Consider the following 17,264-nt stretch of genomic DNA (forward strand, 5'->3'; position numbering starts at 1 on the left):
AGCAATGGCTTACAAGAAAGTAAATGAGAAGGAGAATGTGATATTGCCACCCTTCCCTCAAAGGTTGGTCATGCAAAAGAAAGAACAACACTTACTTGATATTTTTGAAACTCTTCGGAAAGTAGAAATTAATATTCCTTTACTTGATGCACTTAGACATATTCCATCTTATGCTAATTTTAAGGATTGTTGTACTCACAAAAGAAAATTTCAGGAATGTGAGAAAGTTGCATTAACTGAAGAAGTAAGTACGGTTTTGTTGAGAAAGTTACCTCATAAACTAAAAGATCTCGGGAGTTTTACTATACCTTGCATTATTGGAAATTATCATTTTGATAAATCTTTGTGTGATTTGGGTGTAAGTGTTAATCTAATGCCTTTCTCCATTTTTAAAAATTTAGGTTTGGGGGATTTGAAACTAACGTTGATTTCTTTGCAACTTGCAGATCGATATCAATCAAATACCCGAGAGGAATTATTGAAGATGTTTTAATTCGGGTTGACAAATTAATCCTCCTTGCTGATTTCTTGATTTTAGATATGGAGGGAAGTTCCAATCATACTAGGTTGTCCATTCTTGCATGTACATTAATTGATGTTGAGAAATGCACTCTTACTATGCGCGTTGCGACGAGGCAACCGAATTTAAAGTTTTTTCGAGCAAGTCAAGATCTGCAAGAGACTAGTACATGTTACATGATTGACTCTGTCTATGAAAGGCCTTCTAACAGCCACTAGTTGACTAATGAAGGAAAATCGAGTTCAATCTTCAAAGATGAAGGGTGGTGGAACAAGAGATTCATGAGCAATAATAAATTTGATGTGTTCCCCCATTTTAATGATCTGCCGTCTTCAGCGTAATTTGAAGATGGAGAGCTGACTGGTTTAATTCTTATGGAGATCAATGATTGCATCTATCCAGCTAAGTCTCTCTACTTTCTTTTTTACTTACTTTTGTTTTCATTTAATTTGTTTTTTAGGTTGTTAAATTGTTCTTTCTTTACTACATATTTACCATAACTGCATAGTTCTTTGCATCCTTCACTTGATAGCATGATCGAAACATGATTTTTTTTTGGAACTCTGAATACACATAGCCATGTTTGTATGATGTATTGTGATTGAGAGAAGCATAAGTAAAAACTTGTGTAGACTTGCATAATCCTTGTGAGCTTTTGAGCCTATTATATGATTAAACCATTATGCTCAATCACATTTGTTCTTGTGTGTATATGATCTTTTTTTTTACTTGAATTTCTAGAACTTGCCTTATACCATTCGGAATGCACATCAATTCACGTGACAACTTGAAAATGATAGAGGCATGTAGGATATACCACCATTGCCAAATTAACTTGTGTCCTAATATATTATCCCCAGTTAACCCCTTTGAGCTTAAATAAGCCTTTTTGTTCTTGAAACTAGGGGTGGGCAAACGGGTAGAGGACCCGCGGGTCGGGGCGGGTCCAATTTTTTGTTAGAATAAACGGAGCGGGGCGGGGCGGGGCGGGTCCAAATCTTCAGACCCACGGGGCCCCGGACCAGCCCGTTTCTATGATGCAATGGATTGCCCTGCTGAGGGAATAGAAACCCACCTATTTGAATGAATGCATGGCCCATTCCTATAATGATAATACAATGAATTGGCCCCGTTTCTACAATAATTATACAAAATGAAACCTTCCCAGGCTTCTAGAGTCTTCTCCCTTCTTCGATTTCAAACTGAAACCCACCCCTTTTTCGAGTTCATGCGTCTCTCATTTCTCTCTCACTCTCTGCAAGTCCAGCAAACTTTTTCACGTTTCTCATTTCTCTTTCACCTCTAATTCAAACATCACCAAACTTCTTCAGATCCCTCCATTTCTGACCGTAAGATGCTCAGTCTCTCCCTCGATTTTATCGAAATCTCACTCAGATGGACTAAGATGGCGCATGGGTCTAGATCAAAGAGGGATAAGGGACTGAGAGGGTTACTCTACAGAGAGAGGGGATTGAGAGGGGCGGAGCTGAGAGACATGACGATGCTGAACGACGTGGCGGCGGAGGTCCACAAGAAGTTCGAAGAGAGCAGGCATGTGACGTTAGACGCGAAGTTTCAGAAGCGAGGCCTCCCATTTCATCAGCGAAATGATCGTCTAGGCCAAGCTCAAATTACCTAGTACCTTCCAAGGTCTAACCCATGTTTAGTGGCGGTTTGTTTTTGTTTCTTCAGAGTTGAGAGTTTTCAGTTTGACTAGGGTTTTTGTTTCTGTGGGATTTCTTATTCTGTTAACAAATGATTGGAAATTATTCAGTTTTCGGCACAAAACTAATACATTTGATTAACCTCTTGTTTTATTTATTGATGCAATCACTAAATTGACTGAGACTATGGTTCACAAAGTATGTAAGCTTGCATGTCAAAGTGGTGAAGATCATCAAAGCTTGAGAGCATTAAGTTTGCAGTGTCTTTCAGCCATGGTGGTTTTATGATTCGACTTCTTGATGTTGCTAGGAATCTGGGTTTCGCATCAGAGGAAGACAGACTTGAATGACGTCGTTCCCATATGTTGAACCCGTGGGCCCGGCCCGAACTGTCCGTTTCAAACAAGCTGGGTTATGGCCGGTTCCAATTTCAGAAATTTCAATACCCGGCCTGTCCCGGCCCGTTCCATTTAAAGCGGGTCCGGTCCGGTCCCTTCAAATTTGGGCCCGGCCCGGCCCGTGCCCACCCCTACTTGAAACTATATATGCATGGCATGTTTTAAAGAGAGTTTTGTTTTGAATTTATGTTTTTGGTGAAATAAAGTGTTGAAAAGGTTCATGTTTGGGGTTGTTCTAGGTGGAATGGAGGTGGAAAAATAAATTAGAAAAAAAAAAAAGGGAAAGAAATATGTGTTTAGTGAGTTCAAATTGGTGGTGTAGAAGGTGGTGTAGAGAAGGATTTGATGAGAGTGTTTATGTTTATGTTCTTATATAAATTTTATTGCAAAACATCTGTTAATTCATTTTATGCTCTACTATTCCACAATATCGTTGTCTTATCAATATCCTTTCTTTCTTCAACCTTGACCCTTAGCCCTTTCGCAACTTGAATGAACCTTTGATTCAAGAAGTTATGTGATATTGATCGTGGAGTCTAGGTGGACAAGCAATCATATATATAGCGGCATGTTTTTAGGAGGTCACTTGAGCGGAACACTTTACACCAAAAACTATTGAGTGAGACACATGAGTGCATACCTTGTGAGAAGTTGACACGAATTTTGCATATATCTTATTTAGATTATAGTGCATTGTATTGACATTTGGCTATCACACACTACACTTAAAGCATGCTATGTCTAGAGTGTTGCTATCTTATGAAGGAAGTTTAATAAAATTTGGCCTACATCATGTCCAACAGTTGACTTCCTCAGAGTATTGTTCGGCAAGATTAGTGTTAGCATTCGTCATTGTTTTGCTTGAGAACAAGAAAAGGTTAAGTTTGGGGGAATTTGTTATGCTCGTAAATTCGCTATTATATTTATCACAATTCTCCTTGTTTACACCTTTGTTTTACTCTTTTATATAGGTTTTAAATTCTTTTTATGTTTTGTAGGTTGTAACAAGCAAAGAATGGAAAATGAGCTAAAAAGGTGTTTGCAATTCCATGTCGTCAGCACAGCCTCTGCAGATCAGTCGAGTTATTGGATTAAAATTTACTGACTCGGGAAGCACCAGAAGATTTTCCATAAATGCTTGGAAAGCTACGGACATCTATTTTCCGTAGAATTTTACGATTTGTGAATATCATTTTTCTAGAGGGAGTTATGGCAGTTTTAGTACATGAAGGTCAAGCAGCACACGAATCTAATGCTCTCCACAATTAAATTTCAATGTGGCAGATTAAAGGAAGGTTAAAATTCCTATTTATTAGGAGTTTTAACCAACTAGAAGAAGCCAAAAGGTCTGAAAACAAATAAATGGGAACATAATGAGACTTCAAAGCTCATTAGGAAAGAAGAAAAGAAGGCCATTCAAGCATTGGGCTGTTACAAATGAAAAGGGGGGGGGGTGTTTTATCCCTCTTCAGCGTAGCAGCATTAGTGTGCAAAAACAATTAGAAAAAATAAAAATAAAAGGCCAGGCACCAAAGAGGAGGCAGCCACGACAGAAGAGAGAAAGAGGAAGGGCCAGGGCTCCATTCCGCAATTCATCATTGATGAGTTTCGTCTTCTCCTTCTACTTTCTGTTTTGTTTGTCTACGATGCCCATTTACATTATGAGTAACTAAATTCCATAGTTGGGACTTGGTTGAAATCCTAATCATGTTTCCTTTGAGTATTTTTGATACACTTTTGTTACAAGACAATTTGTTGATGCTTTAGTGATTAATTCCAGTTTTAATTCCAATCTTATTGAGTTATTTTATGCTTTATCACCATAGAATAGCTTTGTAATTTAGTTTGTTACATAGGTAAATATGGATGACCGAATCTTGTAACTATGCTGAGTAACAAGAGAACTAGTTACTGTTCTTGGAATTAATTATCACGAATATCCAGAATAGATACCATGTTCTCGGATTCGTCTATTTGTCGATTTCCATTGTATTATGCTTTCCTGGAGTGCAACTTAGTAGATACCATGCTAAATACTTCGAGACTGAAAATAGTTAGAGTAGGCACCCATGCCTAATTTGTTGTTTTGGGAAATCAATAGCTTAAAGAGTAGATACTATGCCTTTAGGTTGACGAACGTTAAGCATCAAAAACCTGTTTTGTGTCATTTTATGTATCGATTGCTTAGGCGAAAATGATTAGAGATGGAAACCAAAGTCCCAACCGTTAAATCATCGTTTTCAAAAACCCTTATTGTCAATTACTTTACTTTGCCGACTTTCTTTATATTGTGTTTTTTATATTTTTAAATTTAATACATCTCAAACTATTTTGTTAAATCCTTTATGTGCATATTTGATAGCTTTTGTGAAAGAATTAATTTAAATTGTTGGAAATCATAATCTAGACAGTCCTCATGGGAATGATCTTGTATTTGTTTTCTATACTATGTGTTTGATCTTGTGCATTTGCGAGTTTAAAACGTGCAGTTAGTTACTTAATATTTAGGTTGGTAATTGCTTAACAAACATTGTATACCAAAGTCAAGGAAAGTGCTGGAACTCTGATTGTGTCACTCTAGGTAGATGGTATTGCCTACACAAGAAGTAGTAAAGATTTGATAAATGGATTCAAGTTTGAGATGACGAACATGATACTATTTTCATTTGACAAAAGAAATATGCTTTGAATTTGCTGGATAAATTTGGATTGATGAACTGCAAACATGTGAGTGCACCACTAGTTGCAAGTGAGAAGCTGAGCAGAATTTACGGCGGTGAACCTGTAGATGAAGGTCTATACATACAAGTTGTGGGAAGCTTGTTATATCTAGCAGCTATTAGGCCATATATAATGTTTGAAGCTAGTTTGCTTGCAAGGTTTATGCGTTGTCCTACGAAGCAACTGCCAAGAGAGTGTTGGGGTAAATACAAGGTACAATTGACCATGAAATTGAGTACAAGAAGGGAGAATCATTGGCTACTATGATAATGATTGGAGTGGCAGCGACGATATAGTGATCAAATACTCAAAGAAAGAAGAGTGCAACTTTGCTCACCCCCCCTTAAAAAAAAAACCCAAATTGATTATCGTTAGACTAGTTTGATTTAATTGATTTGACACAAATTTCAAATTTAAACTAATCTAATGGAAATCAACAGTGAGCATCACCCCTCACTTTAAGGGTAAACAAAAATGCACTAAAAATTTGAGAATGTGTTTGTTCTGTGCCTGAGATTAAAGTAGAATACTGCTTGTATAAATGAAAATATACTCTAGTTGTGTAACACTTGGGAAAATGTGAGGACTTCGAATCGAGTTGTGCTGGCCGACACTTGAAAGGTGACGAAGCCATAAAGTATGATGATGTGGAAAAATGTGAATAATTTAAACCTAGGAGTGCCTAAAAACCAAAGTGCGCTGGTGAGCGGGAATGAACCCACTTCACACGTGACGTTAGAGCATAAGTAAGTAAGTAGGGTGGATTAAGAATCATACCCTCGAAAGAAATCTCCAATACTAAGATTTTCCACGAATCCTCGACGATAAGAAAGCTCAGCTAATAAAACCTGGAGGGTGAAAACAAAACAAGGGTGAGTGGCCCTAGAAATAAATTTTTTAATAAAAGCCTTCTAAAACGTTATAACCCCTCGATGCAACACCTATATAGTTCCAGAAAATCATATCACGTATCAATGTGAAATAAAAAATATATCAATAGTAATTCCATAAATATACCACGACACAGCAACTCATCATTAATATAAATAATCATGTGCTCAACAATCTATATTAGCACCCAAGTCGGAGTCACCTAATGTGACATGTACGACTGCACCCATATCTCATCAATTAACGCTAGCACATAAGTTGGAGTCACTTATAGTGACCTGTACGACTTATCCATATCTCGTCAATCAACGCTAGCACATAAGTCGGAGTCACCTATCGTGACCTGTACGACTTATCCATATCTCATCAATCAATATCCAAGTAATATGTCAGCCGGATCCACCTCTTGTGGCCTGTATGGCTGAACATATAGCTCATCACATATCCCTGCACACGAGTCGGAACCACCTCTTATGGTCTGTACGACAGGCTGTGTGTAAATAATTACGCTCAAGTACTACAATCACATGAAGGTTGTGCGAAGTATCGCAAGTCACCTACGAGTCGAAACCACCTAATGTGGTCTGTACGACAGGCTGACACCTACCTTGAATCCAAGGTGAGTGTGTGGTGCGAGAGGTGAACAATCACGTGAAGGCTAGGCCCTGTCCTCGAGAGAGAGCACTAACACCGGGGTGCAGGGTTATGAGCTCTAAATATATCTAATATGGCATGTACGACTTATATATAACCTGTATGACCATGTCTGAGTTGCTTAAAACATAAATATAGTCATGCCATCACTCAATCGTTCTAAATAAAATATAATCATAACCATGCATCCCATATTTCACAACATATACTCACCTGAACTTATCTGTGCATCCTGCGTTCACCTTCGTACTTTAAAGCATTCACAATAATTATGGCAATAATATACTTATGGACATGCCCTGATGCAATCCAAAACTTAACCATATCGTAGTGCTTCCAAATATATATATATATATATATATATATATATATATATATATATATATATATATATATATATATCAATAATGTGGTGTAAAACGCACAATCTATAACGCCCTACTCCCGAACTATTAATTGTCGGGATTAATTATCGGTGACAAGCTTAACTAAACACTAATTTGACTAACTATCAATACTTACGATTCCTTACTTCAATTTCTTGATCCTTCACACAATGATTTATGACCAATATTCAATCACTAAGTCATAAGGTTAAACCTCACATTTTTCACAAATGTCCCTCACATTGCACAATTTCCCAACCAAGGCTATTGTCTCAATTATTAGTCTCATTTATGGTATGGCTGCATTTAACGTCTCATTAGACTGCCTACGTACCCTAAACAGGATCAAGCCATTTATAGTTTGCATTAGTACTTCAAGGCATTCACAGTAATTATATGCAATAATCAATTTGTAACCGTTTGTGGAATTATCAATCATATATATATATATATATATATGTGTGTGTGTGTGTGTGTGTGTGTGTGTATGTACGATAGAAAGGAAAAGACTCACTTACATGAGGTCCATGCTATGACTCCTTAGCATGAATATCGAGATGTCACAAACCATCGTCGCCTAGAACAATTATATAAAACACATCTCAAAGTTCTTACTGATAGAATACACAATTTATATAAAACAAATCCCTACGAAATTCAATCCGGAAGATCTGCATCACGAAATTCCGATCTGTTACTTCCAAAGATCCACATTATGTTCCTAGAACAACATCCATATGTTTCATTACGATCCAACAGTCGGATCTCCGCCAATTGTCAAAATCAAGTGGCTGTCAACATTTTATTTTATGAACTTACAAATCCAACTCGATAAGATCCTACATCAAATTCCCGATCCGTAAGTTTCTATGATTCTCAAATATTATGTATTATAATGTATTAAAGTTTGGTGACGATCCAACGGTCGGATTATCGATTCACATCTTTACCAAGTAACGTATCTTAATGAATTTAAGTCCAAACGATCAACCTACGTTATAAAATTACCAAAACTGAACTTAAACATCTAATTTAGCCTAATAATAACTTTGACGGTCCCCTGGCCACGCGCCGTCGCAGATGGTGGTCGGCCGTCTCGACTCGTCGGAAAATCTAACTATTTCTAAAAATTACCAAAATTTATAGGAATTAAGATCTCAATGAGTAGAGTAAACTTTATACCTGCGGCCAAGGCCAATTTGGCCGGAAAACACCTTAAACTGGCCACGAACCGCTAGAAACCCTAGAAATGGGTACTCGTTGATTCGTCCTCAAATCGATTCCGACGCTCCAACCAATAAGTGGGCATTGTTCCTGAGCTTAGGGGAGGTAATTTGATGGTGAGGATTGGTGGAAATCATTTCACAAATGGTGGATTCCGCCACCATATACACCCATGAACCCGCCGGTGCTATCACACGAATTCGAGGTCAATTCGTGTAAATTTCTGAATGAAAATGGAAGAGAAGATGATGCTAAGTTAGTTCCAGGTAGAGGATGGCTGAAATTCACCGAAAGATCGCCTGAAAAAGCGTCGGAAATCATGGAGAAGTCAGGTCCAGGTTGTGGGTCAATGGGAAATCCGGGTTTTCCCCTCATTCTCTCTTCTTTCCGGTCCCTCCTTTCTGCCTCTCTGATTGGCCCATCCTCTCATTCTCTCCTCTCTCGATTCGCTATACCCTCCCCACTTCTCTCATTCGATTGGCCAGCTCTGCCCAATCTCTTCATATCCTTCCTTTTTCCAGCCACACACACCCATATAACATATAAATCATTTTGTAATAAAAAAAACATAGTGTAAAATAATTAAAATAGTATTTCATTCCAAATTCCTTCGGGTTCGTAACTCACTAAAACTTTAACTGTAACTCCAAAATCACTTCTACATGTGCCTACGCGTCCGTAAGATCGAGCTCTATACAAATATGTCAAGAAACATGACAAAATATACGAGAATCACATACGTCCTCGAAAATCATGCTTTGCCCACAAGGCATTTTCGTAAATTCACGTATCAAAAATTATAAAAATCATAATTTTTAGGAACAGGCTGTCACGTATATATGTAAATTATAGGAGTAAAATTATTTTAGCTTTTAAATATTAAATATGAAAAAAAAAACAGACAAGGGATGAAATATACATGTAGAGATCCCAAACTTTTCCTTTTCTTCCCAACCATCACACGGTGGGGAGCCGAGAGAATTTGACTTTGTTCATAAATTTTTGGGTGATGTGGGTAGTCTAGAGGGGTGAGTAAGCATTCTAAAACAGAGATGTAATGATGGGGTTAGAGAGTATTTTTAACTTTCACAGAAAAACTAGAGGAGAGCGAGAGGTTTTGGAGAGGGAAAATTAGGAAAACGGAAAGATGGGAGCAGAGTGTGCCTGGTGTGTTCTTCACTTGGTACAAAAGGTTAGCTCAAAGTTGTTAATTTTCTATTTTCTTACCACTGCAACTTTGATTCCTAGAAAACTGCAGTTCGTGAGCCTCACTTTGGCTCTTGTTTTCCCTCAATCCACTACAAATTTTAAAAAGTCTTTTTATATATTGAAATTAGACATGACAAGTAACAAAGCTCAATTTATTTCACCGATTTTGGTTAAGATCTTCTATGGAAAAATATGATTTGAAAATGTGAAAAGAATTTGGAAATCTGCAGATTCTTTGCAGAAAAACCTGTTTGTGAACACAACTTTGGAGCTTGATTATTTTCTCCTCTTAAATCCGTTTTGAGAAACTCTTATTAAATTAGAAACTAGGTTTGTTAAGCTTTAAAATTCAAGTAATTTCATCATTTTCCATGGAGTTTTGAGGGATGAAAATGGGGTCACAATATGAGGACTTAAACTTGGTTCATCATTCATCATGAGGTTGTGACAAAGGGGTATATTTGGGTAAACTTTTGATAGGCTGAAATTGAATATTCATTTCAGTTTTATACTAACTTTTATTATTATTTATGTGATTTTAGGCCTGGGAGTGACTCCGGACACTTCGGAGGCTTAGAAAGGTATTCTAGTTAGCTGGACACGAGAGGACTCTATTTCCTGATGATAGGTCTATATCATGTTTAATCTTTGTGATATTAGTAATTATACCTAATACAGTAGTAATGAAATGCTTTTATGAAATTGAATCATTTGATTGTTATGGTTGTGTTATGGGTTGATAGTTTCCTCTTCGTTGTATTTTATATATCGACTATGTTAAATGTTATTATGTTTTGATGAATAGTTAAGCTATGCAAAATTGCTGGATTGAATATGTTGAGGTTTACAATTGTATCTGTGAAATTGAAATGCTCAGGTTGCATTACATGATACAGAGTCAAGTGTTGGGTTGTGTAAAGTTTTGGTTAAACGAAGTGTTGGAAACTTATATATGTTCACGCGTCGGGGGAAGGGCCTATATTAATGAAACTAAAACTACTAATAAAATTTGGGGTTAATTGAGGAATGGGAGTTAACTTATATTCTATGGTGTTCGAAACCAAGTGGTATAAGCATGGTATGGGATGTGCAGGTTTGGATGCCATAAATATAGGTTAGCAGGACTAGAAGGGAGTGAGTTCATGGGTACTTCTTTGTCATATCATTTGTATTTTACCGTATTGTTTGATGCATGACACTTTGATTAACTGTGATAAATGAACTTGAAGGGTATATGGTTCCTACTAGGCATGAAATGCTCACACCCTATTAGCTGTTGTAGGTACCGGTATTGAGGAACAGGTTGATGACTCGTCTCTAACTGAATAGCCATATCATATGTTGTTGGTTCCTAGTTGTACTTAGAATAAAGTGTCTTAGTATCGTAAGAGTGTGTTGTAAGAGTTGAACTCTTTAAACTCAAGATGTATTAAATAAACAGATCTAAATGAAATTTTAGATGGCTTTGGTTTCATCATACTTTTATTGTAATATTACAATTTTTTTTTAACTAGGATACTATTCATGCCCTCTTTTGGTTATCATCCTTATTTTCGGATTGGGGTGTGACAAGTTGATTGCTTCGAATAAAACTTTTCTATCTTATCGAAAAAAAGAAAAGAAAAATCCTACAATTGTTCTTGTCTTGAAAACTTGATCATTTGTCCATAGAATGTGGAGAGGTCGTCAGGTCATACACAATAAAATTAGAAAAGAAAATTTTAGGAAGACTACATTTTTGTTCCACATATTATATCATAATTGGATAAGTGGTGTACACGAATCACCTCAACTAACGAATTTATATAATTAGATGTTGGTTAAATGCATCATTAGCCACATAAAAATGGCACTAATATGATTTAAAAATGCACTCCCTAATATTACTCATCATACAATAATCAAATTTGCCCGCAGTGATCATAGAACATACCAAATTACCAACAAACAAAACAACAACAAAAATCTAAAATCTCGATCACTATTTCTCAGTAGTTGGGATAACATACAATATAAGACAAAATGACCAGATGCATAATGTACATAAATATATTTTTATCTTTTAATTTTCTTTAATTCATTCGACATGATACTTAAAAATAAATAAAAAATAAAAAAATTATTTAAATAACTCTATTCTAAATTTATTTCTAATTGTAAGAAAAGAACAAGGACTTCAGTGGCTGCAATGTCCCACTCCTGATAAAACCGTTGTCGCAGTGACATTATCAGATGCAGAAAACAACAAGAGTGATGAAGAAGGATAAGAAGCAAACTCACTGACGTGGAAGCATGCCGCCATTCTTGCTTGCGCATCAAGGTATTATGCCGCCACTCTGCTTGCGCATCAAGAAATGCACGTGTCTAGCTATTTACTTTTATTTTCTTAGGGAGAACAGTCAAATTCGTCTTCACTCTGCTGATAAAAAATTATAGGAAAAGATTCGGTTTTTCAAGGACTCTGGATGAATTCTTTCTCAAAGTATTTTGTGGTTAATTCACTTATGTTTATAATCAAGACTGTTTATATTTAAATTATTATGTAAAAGATTTAAATAAAAAAATTGAGATCATTTAATCATCAAATAGTTTTAACTGTAAACATAAAATTTCATAAATTGACAACGGCTCACAAGATATTTCGAAAATAATTGGCTCAATTCTAAAGAGACAAGCTTTTCTCAAAATAATATACTTCAAGAAAAAATGTCAAAATATATATGAAATCACAATGTAGGAAAAGCAATGCTAGTTTTTATTTGACAGGACTCCTGCCACTTGAATTTTAATTAGTTTTTATTTGCTTGTCATAGCAAAATGCTTATCTTTTCTTATGATCGTTCAATCATTAAATCTTGGAAACCATTAAATTATTAACTAGCAGGGAAATATTTGCCATCCGCTGTATGAGGTTGACTACTTTTTCTCTTTATGACTGATGTATTATTATCATACAAATTACACGACCACTGTTAAGGATAAAGAGACATCTTATATGAGATTATAAATAAATTACGATCATTTAAAAGTAATTATTAGTAAATTAACGGTTGATCACTATTCATTTTTTAACTATTTCAATTAAGAAATTTGTACGTAAATCTAGCTGGTTGGACCTTTCCACTCAACCAAAGTTATAAAATCAAGCATCAGTTAGCATTCATAATACTAAATCTGAAACAGCTAGAAACCTCTCCGAGAATTCCCAAAGAGCAATATGGCACTTTGGATTTGGGCAACACTTGGGGTGCTTGCACTTGTTCACATCCTGCAAACATGCATATCAAAAGGCAAGACCAAGCACAAGATGCTACCTCCTGGTCCGAGAGGGTTTCCTATTTTTGGCAGCCTCCATTTGTTAGGAAAGTTCCCTAACAGGGATCTTCATCAACTATCCCGGAAATACGGTGATATCATGTACTTGCGGTTAGGCCTCGTACCCACAGTTGTTGTCTCGTCCCCACGAGCGGCCGAGCTGTTCCTCAAAACGCATGACCTCGTTTTTGCAAGTCGACCACCTCATGAAGGTTCAAAGCACATTTCGTTTGGGCAAAGGAACCTGAGCTTTGCTGAGTATGGCTCGTATTGGCGCGACATCCGAAAGATGTGCACGCTCGAATTACTTAGCAACCACAAAATCAATTCTTTCAAGTCGATGAGGAGAGAAGAAGTTGCTCTCCTAATTCAGTCTGTTGAGGAGGATGCCAATTATGGACGCGTTGCTATTGATCTCAGTGTCAAGGTATCATCGCTGAGCGTTGACATGACCTGCCGGATGGTGTTTGGGAAGAAGTACAAGGACGAGGAGTTTGACGAGAGGGGTTTCACCGCTGTGATGAAAGAGGGTCTCAAATTATCAGCGGGCCCTAACTTGGGAGATTACATTCCTTGTATTGCGCCGCTTGACCTCCAAGGGTTCACTAAAAAAATGAAAGCTATTAACAAGGCGTTTGATGAATTTTTTGAGAAGATTATTGATGAACATCTTCAATCCAAGGATGAAGAAAGAACTAAGGACTTTGTTGATGTCATGGTGGCCTTCATGGGGTCTGAAGATTCTGACTACCGAATCGAACGCACCAATATCAAAGCCATAATGTTGGTAAGTATACGTATATATCATTTTATGTATTTCTCTTTTTATTCCTGCTTGATATCATTACAACGAAATTGTTTCTTGTTAGACAAATTTAGCATGGTGTGGTCTAAGATTGTGATTCTGAACGACTGATTAGGTCAATTTTTGGTTGAATATACTAGATTGACTGTTGATGGTACAAATTTGTGCTTTATCATGTACAATAAATTGTCATCTACGTAGATAAGTCCCGCTAATATATATACTTCATCTATGAAAAATTTATTGGCAGGACATGTTTGCGGGTTCAATGGACACCACATCAACAACAGTCGAGTGGGCACTCTCGGAACTCATGAGACATCCACAGGTTATGAAGAAAGTCCAAAAAGAGCTAGAAAATGTTGTCGGCCTCAATAGAATGGTGGAGGAATCAGACTTGGAGAAATTGGAGTACTTGGACATGGTAGTCAAGGAAACCTTGAGGCTACATCCAGTGGCACCATTGTTGGTTCCTCATGCAGCCATTGAAGATTGCATTGTCGATGGCTACCATGTACCAAAAAAGTCACTCGTGATCATAAACGCATGGGCAATCGGGAGAGACCAGAGTGCTTGGGAAGATGCAGAGAAGTTCGTACCAGAGAGGTTTGAGGGTAATAATGTTGATGTTAGAGGAAACCACTTTCAGCTTATACCGTTCGGATCCGGCAGAAGGCGTTGCCCTGGAATTCAGTTAGGGCTTACTGTGGTACAATTTGTGTTGGCACAACTTGTGCATTGTTTTGATTGGGAACTTCCGGATAACATGTTGCCAAATGACTTGGATATGACTGAGGATTTTGGTCTTACAGTCTCAAGGGCCAAGCATTTGCTCGCTATTCCTTCATATCGCCTTCAGAATTAATGTGTTTGTAGTGTCTATTTTCCTACTTGTAATCTGTTGTGGACTATCTTTTCTGTTTTTCTACTGTCTTACACTTATTTTCTTCACTTGATGAGGAGAACGAGCAATGGAATAAATTAAGCAAATTGTTGTCAAAGTTTCAATAATGATAAGTCCCATGTCTATATAGTAAATCAAAGCAACTAGCATGTCCTTTTCTATAAAGAGTTATTTTGAAACATAGATAGGATCATAGGGAAGAATATGCAATATGCATGTCTTTACGGTTCTGTTAATACTAGTGGATATGTATATATACTTATCTTTTACAAATGATAAGATAATCTTCATTATACTATGGGAGGGGGATTCGAGCATGGGACCCCGGGTGCATGGGCTAATACTTTTAACCAACTGAGCTTCAAGCCACTTGCTTGTATATATCTACAAATAGGGTTTACCATGTTTCCCTGCTCTTAATAATTCTCTTCAGGATTGGTTTTGCCCTATTAATTAGCGCCTTTCAGCTATATGGTTTGAAATTGGGCAATTAAGCTCCCCTTGTCGACAATGGATGACAAACTTATTTGGTTGAGTATTGAATAAGTTATATCTATTTGAATCTTACCCAGTTTCGGCAACCTCCGCGACTTTGCAGGCGCTTTCCGGTCATCTTTGGCTACTATTTGGTTTCTTAACATGTATGATCTTGTTCTACTCTTCTCTAGCTTCATTTTGATATATTATGGGTCAAATTTGGTTGAGAAATGAGAGAGATATAGCCATTTGAAGATTGCCCAGATATCCGGCAATTTTCTAAAGATCTGGTGACCGAAATATTCCTTGCGTCGACTTTTACGAATTTTTTTCAGGAACCCTCCTAGATAAATTTTGACGCCCTGAATCCATTTTTTAGCATTTGTTAGTGAAATTTGGAAGTTTTAACGTAGTTGACTGGCTCGGGGTCTTGGTTGACTTTTTAGTTGACTTTTTACGAAATTTTCTTGGGATCCCTCTTAGGGTAATTGGATGCCCTAATTCCAAAGCCGCACTCCATTTTCCCAAATTTAATCATTTTAGTTGAGTTTTACTAATGGGTCACAATATTATGCTTAGGTGTTATTACTATCGGAGACTCCGTCTTTCTTAGTTAGAATGGTTGCAACCTTGTAAGTATCTATGAGTGGACCCCTTCTTAAATTGCACGATTTTAAATGCTAGGATTGCATTCAAGTTTCATGATTTTCTGTTTTACGCATTATTTATGATTTATTAAGTTTACATTTACGAAAGATTTACGAACCATGGCTTTTTACGTTTTAAGATGTATGATGGAATCACGGATATGAATTTATGATGTCACATGATTGATTTATTATGGTTTATGAGATTATGCTTTGAGCTTCGGTGATTTGATACAAGAAATGTGATTTATGTTTTTCGTGCTTACTTAGTGGGTAATCTTACAACACATACACACAACACAAGTATGTATCTGTCTATCACCATAGGACACAGTTGATGAGTAGTGAGATATTATGACATACATCACAGCTTCACTGGCGAAACCAATGTCAGACAGCTTCACTAGCCATGGCTAGTGTCGGTGTTTTATGTTGTATTTCTTGACGTAACTCAGAGTCGTACAGCTTCACCTTCGGGTGATGGGCCTATCATGTTTTTTCACCGGTGTAACCCAGTGTCGTATAGCTTCATCCTCGAATGATGGTTATGTCTTTGGGTGACTATGATACCCCTAGTTAAGTACATTATTTTATGATTTCGAGCTTTTACAGATTTTGCCTGTGGGCGACTACCATACAATTATTTAAGTAGATGATGATTTGATTTACGAACGTTTTCATGGCATGCTAGGGTTTTTTTTTAGAAAATCTACTATGTAGTATTATATTGTGTTTTCAAAACAGGGGGTTACTATGTTCGAAAGAAAATTGATTTTCTTATTATTATTATTTATATTAAATTGGTCCACTCACACTTTGTATGCCCTGAACACGTTTCTGCATTTGCATATTTCTCTATATTTACATATTTTATTTAAATTCATTCCTTTTCATAACTTGCATCCATGTTAAAGTGACTCATCACCCTCAGGTGTCGCCCAGCACATGGCCATCCTGGTGTTTAGAGGTATCGGGGTCGGGGTGTGTCAAAAGTCCTAATCATGTTTTCCTGAGTATTTTCAATACACTTTTGTTACAAGACAATTTGTTGATGATTTAGTGATTAATTCCAGTTTTAATTCTAATCTTATTGAGTCATTTTATGCTTGATCACCATAGAATAGCTTTGTAATTGAGTTCGTTACATGGGTAAATTTGGATGACCGAGTCTTGTACCTATGCTGAGTATTAAGAGAACTAGTTACGGTTCTTGGAATTAATTATCACAAATAACTGGAATAGATTTCCATTGTGTTATGCTTTCTTGAAGTGCAACTTAGTAGATACCATGCTAAATACTTCAAGAATGAGTAGAGTTAGAGTAGACACCCATGCCTAATTCGTTGTTTAGGGAAATCAATAACTTAAAGAGTAGAAATCATGCCTTTAGGTTGACAAATGTTAAGCATCAAAAATCTGTTTTTTATCATTTTGTGTATCGATTGCTTA

General features: G+C 36.7%; 1 protein-coding gene across 1 annotated transcript; it reads left to right on the top strand.

Annotated features, from left to right (window-relative positions):
- The first annotated feature begins 12,811 nt into the window (after window positions 1–12,811).
- Window positions 12,812–14,777, top strand: LOC114823258 (cytochrome P450 71AU50-like). Its single transcript, XM_070808821.1, has 2 exons — window positions 12,812–13,769; window positions 14,038–14,777. Exons 1-2 carry the CDS (start codon window positions 12,885–12,887, stop codon window positions 14,650–14,652), a joined length of 1,500 nt encoding a protein of 499 aa, XP_070664922.1. The 5' UTR covers window positions 12,812–12,884; the 3' UTR covers window positions 14,653–14,777.
- The last annotated feature ends 2,487 nt before the right edge of the window (window positions 14,778–17,264 follow it).

Source organism: Malus domestica, chromosome 11 (genome assembly GCF_042453785.1).
Source record: "Malus domestica chromosome 11, GDT2T_hap1".
Lineage (NCBI taxonomy): Eukaryota > Viridiplantae > Streptophyta > Magnoliopsida > Rosales > Rosaceae > Malus > Malus domestica.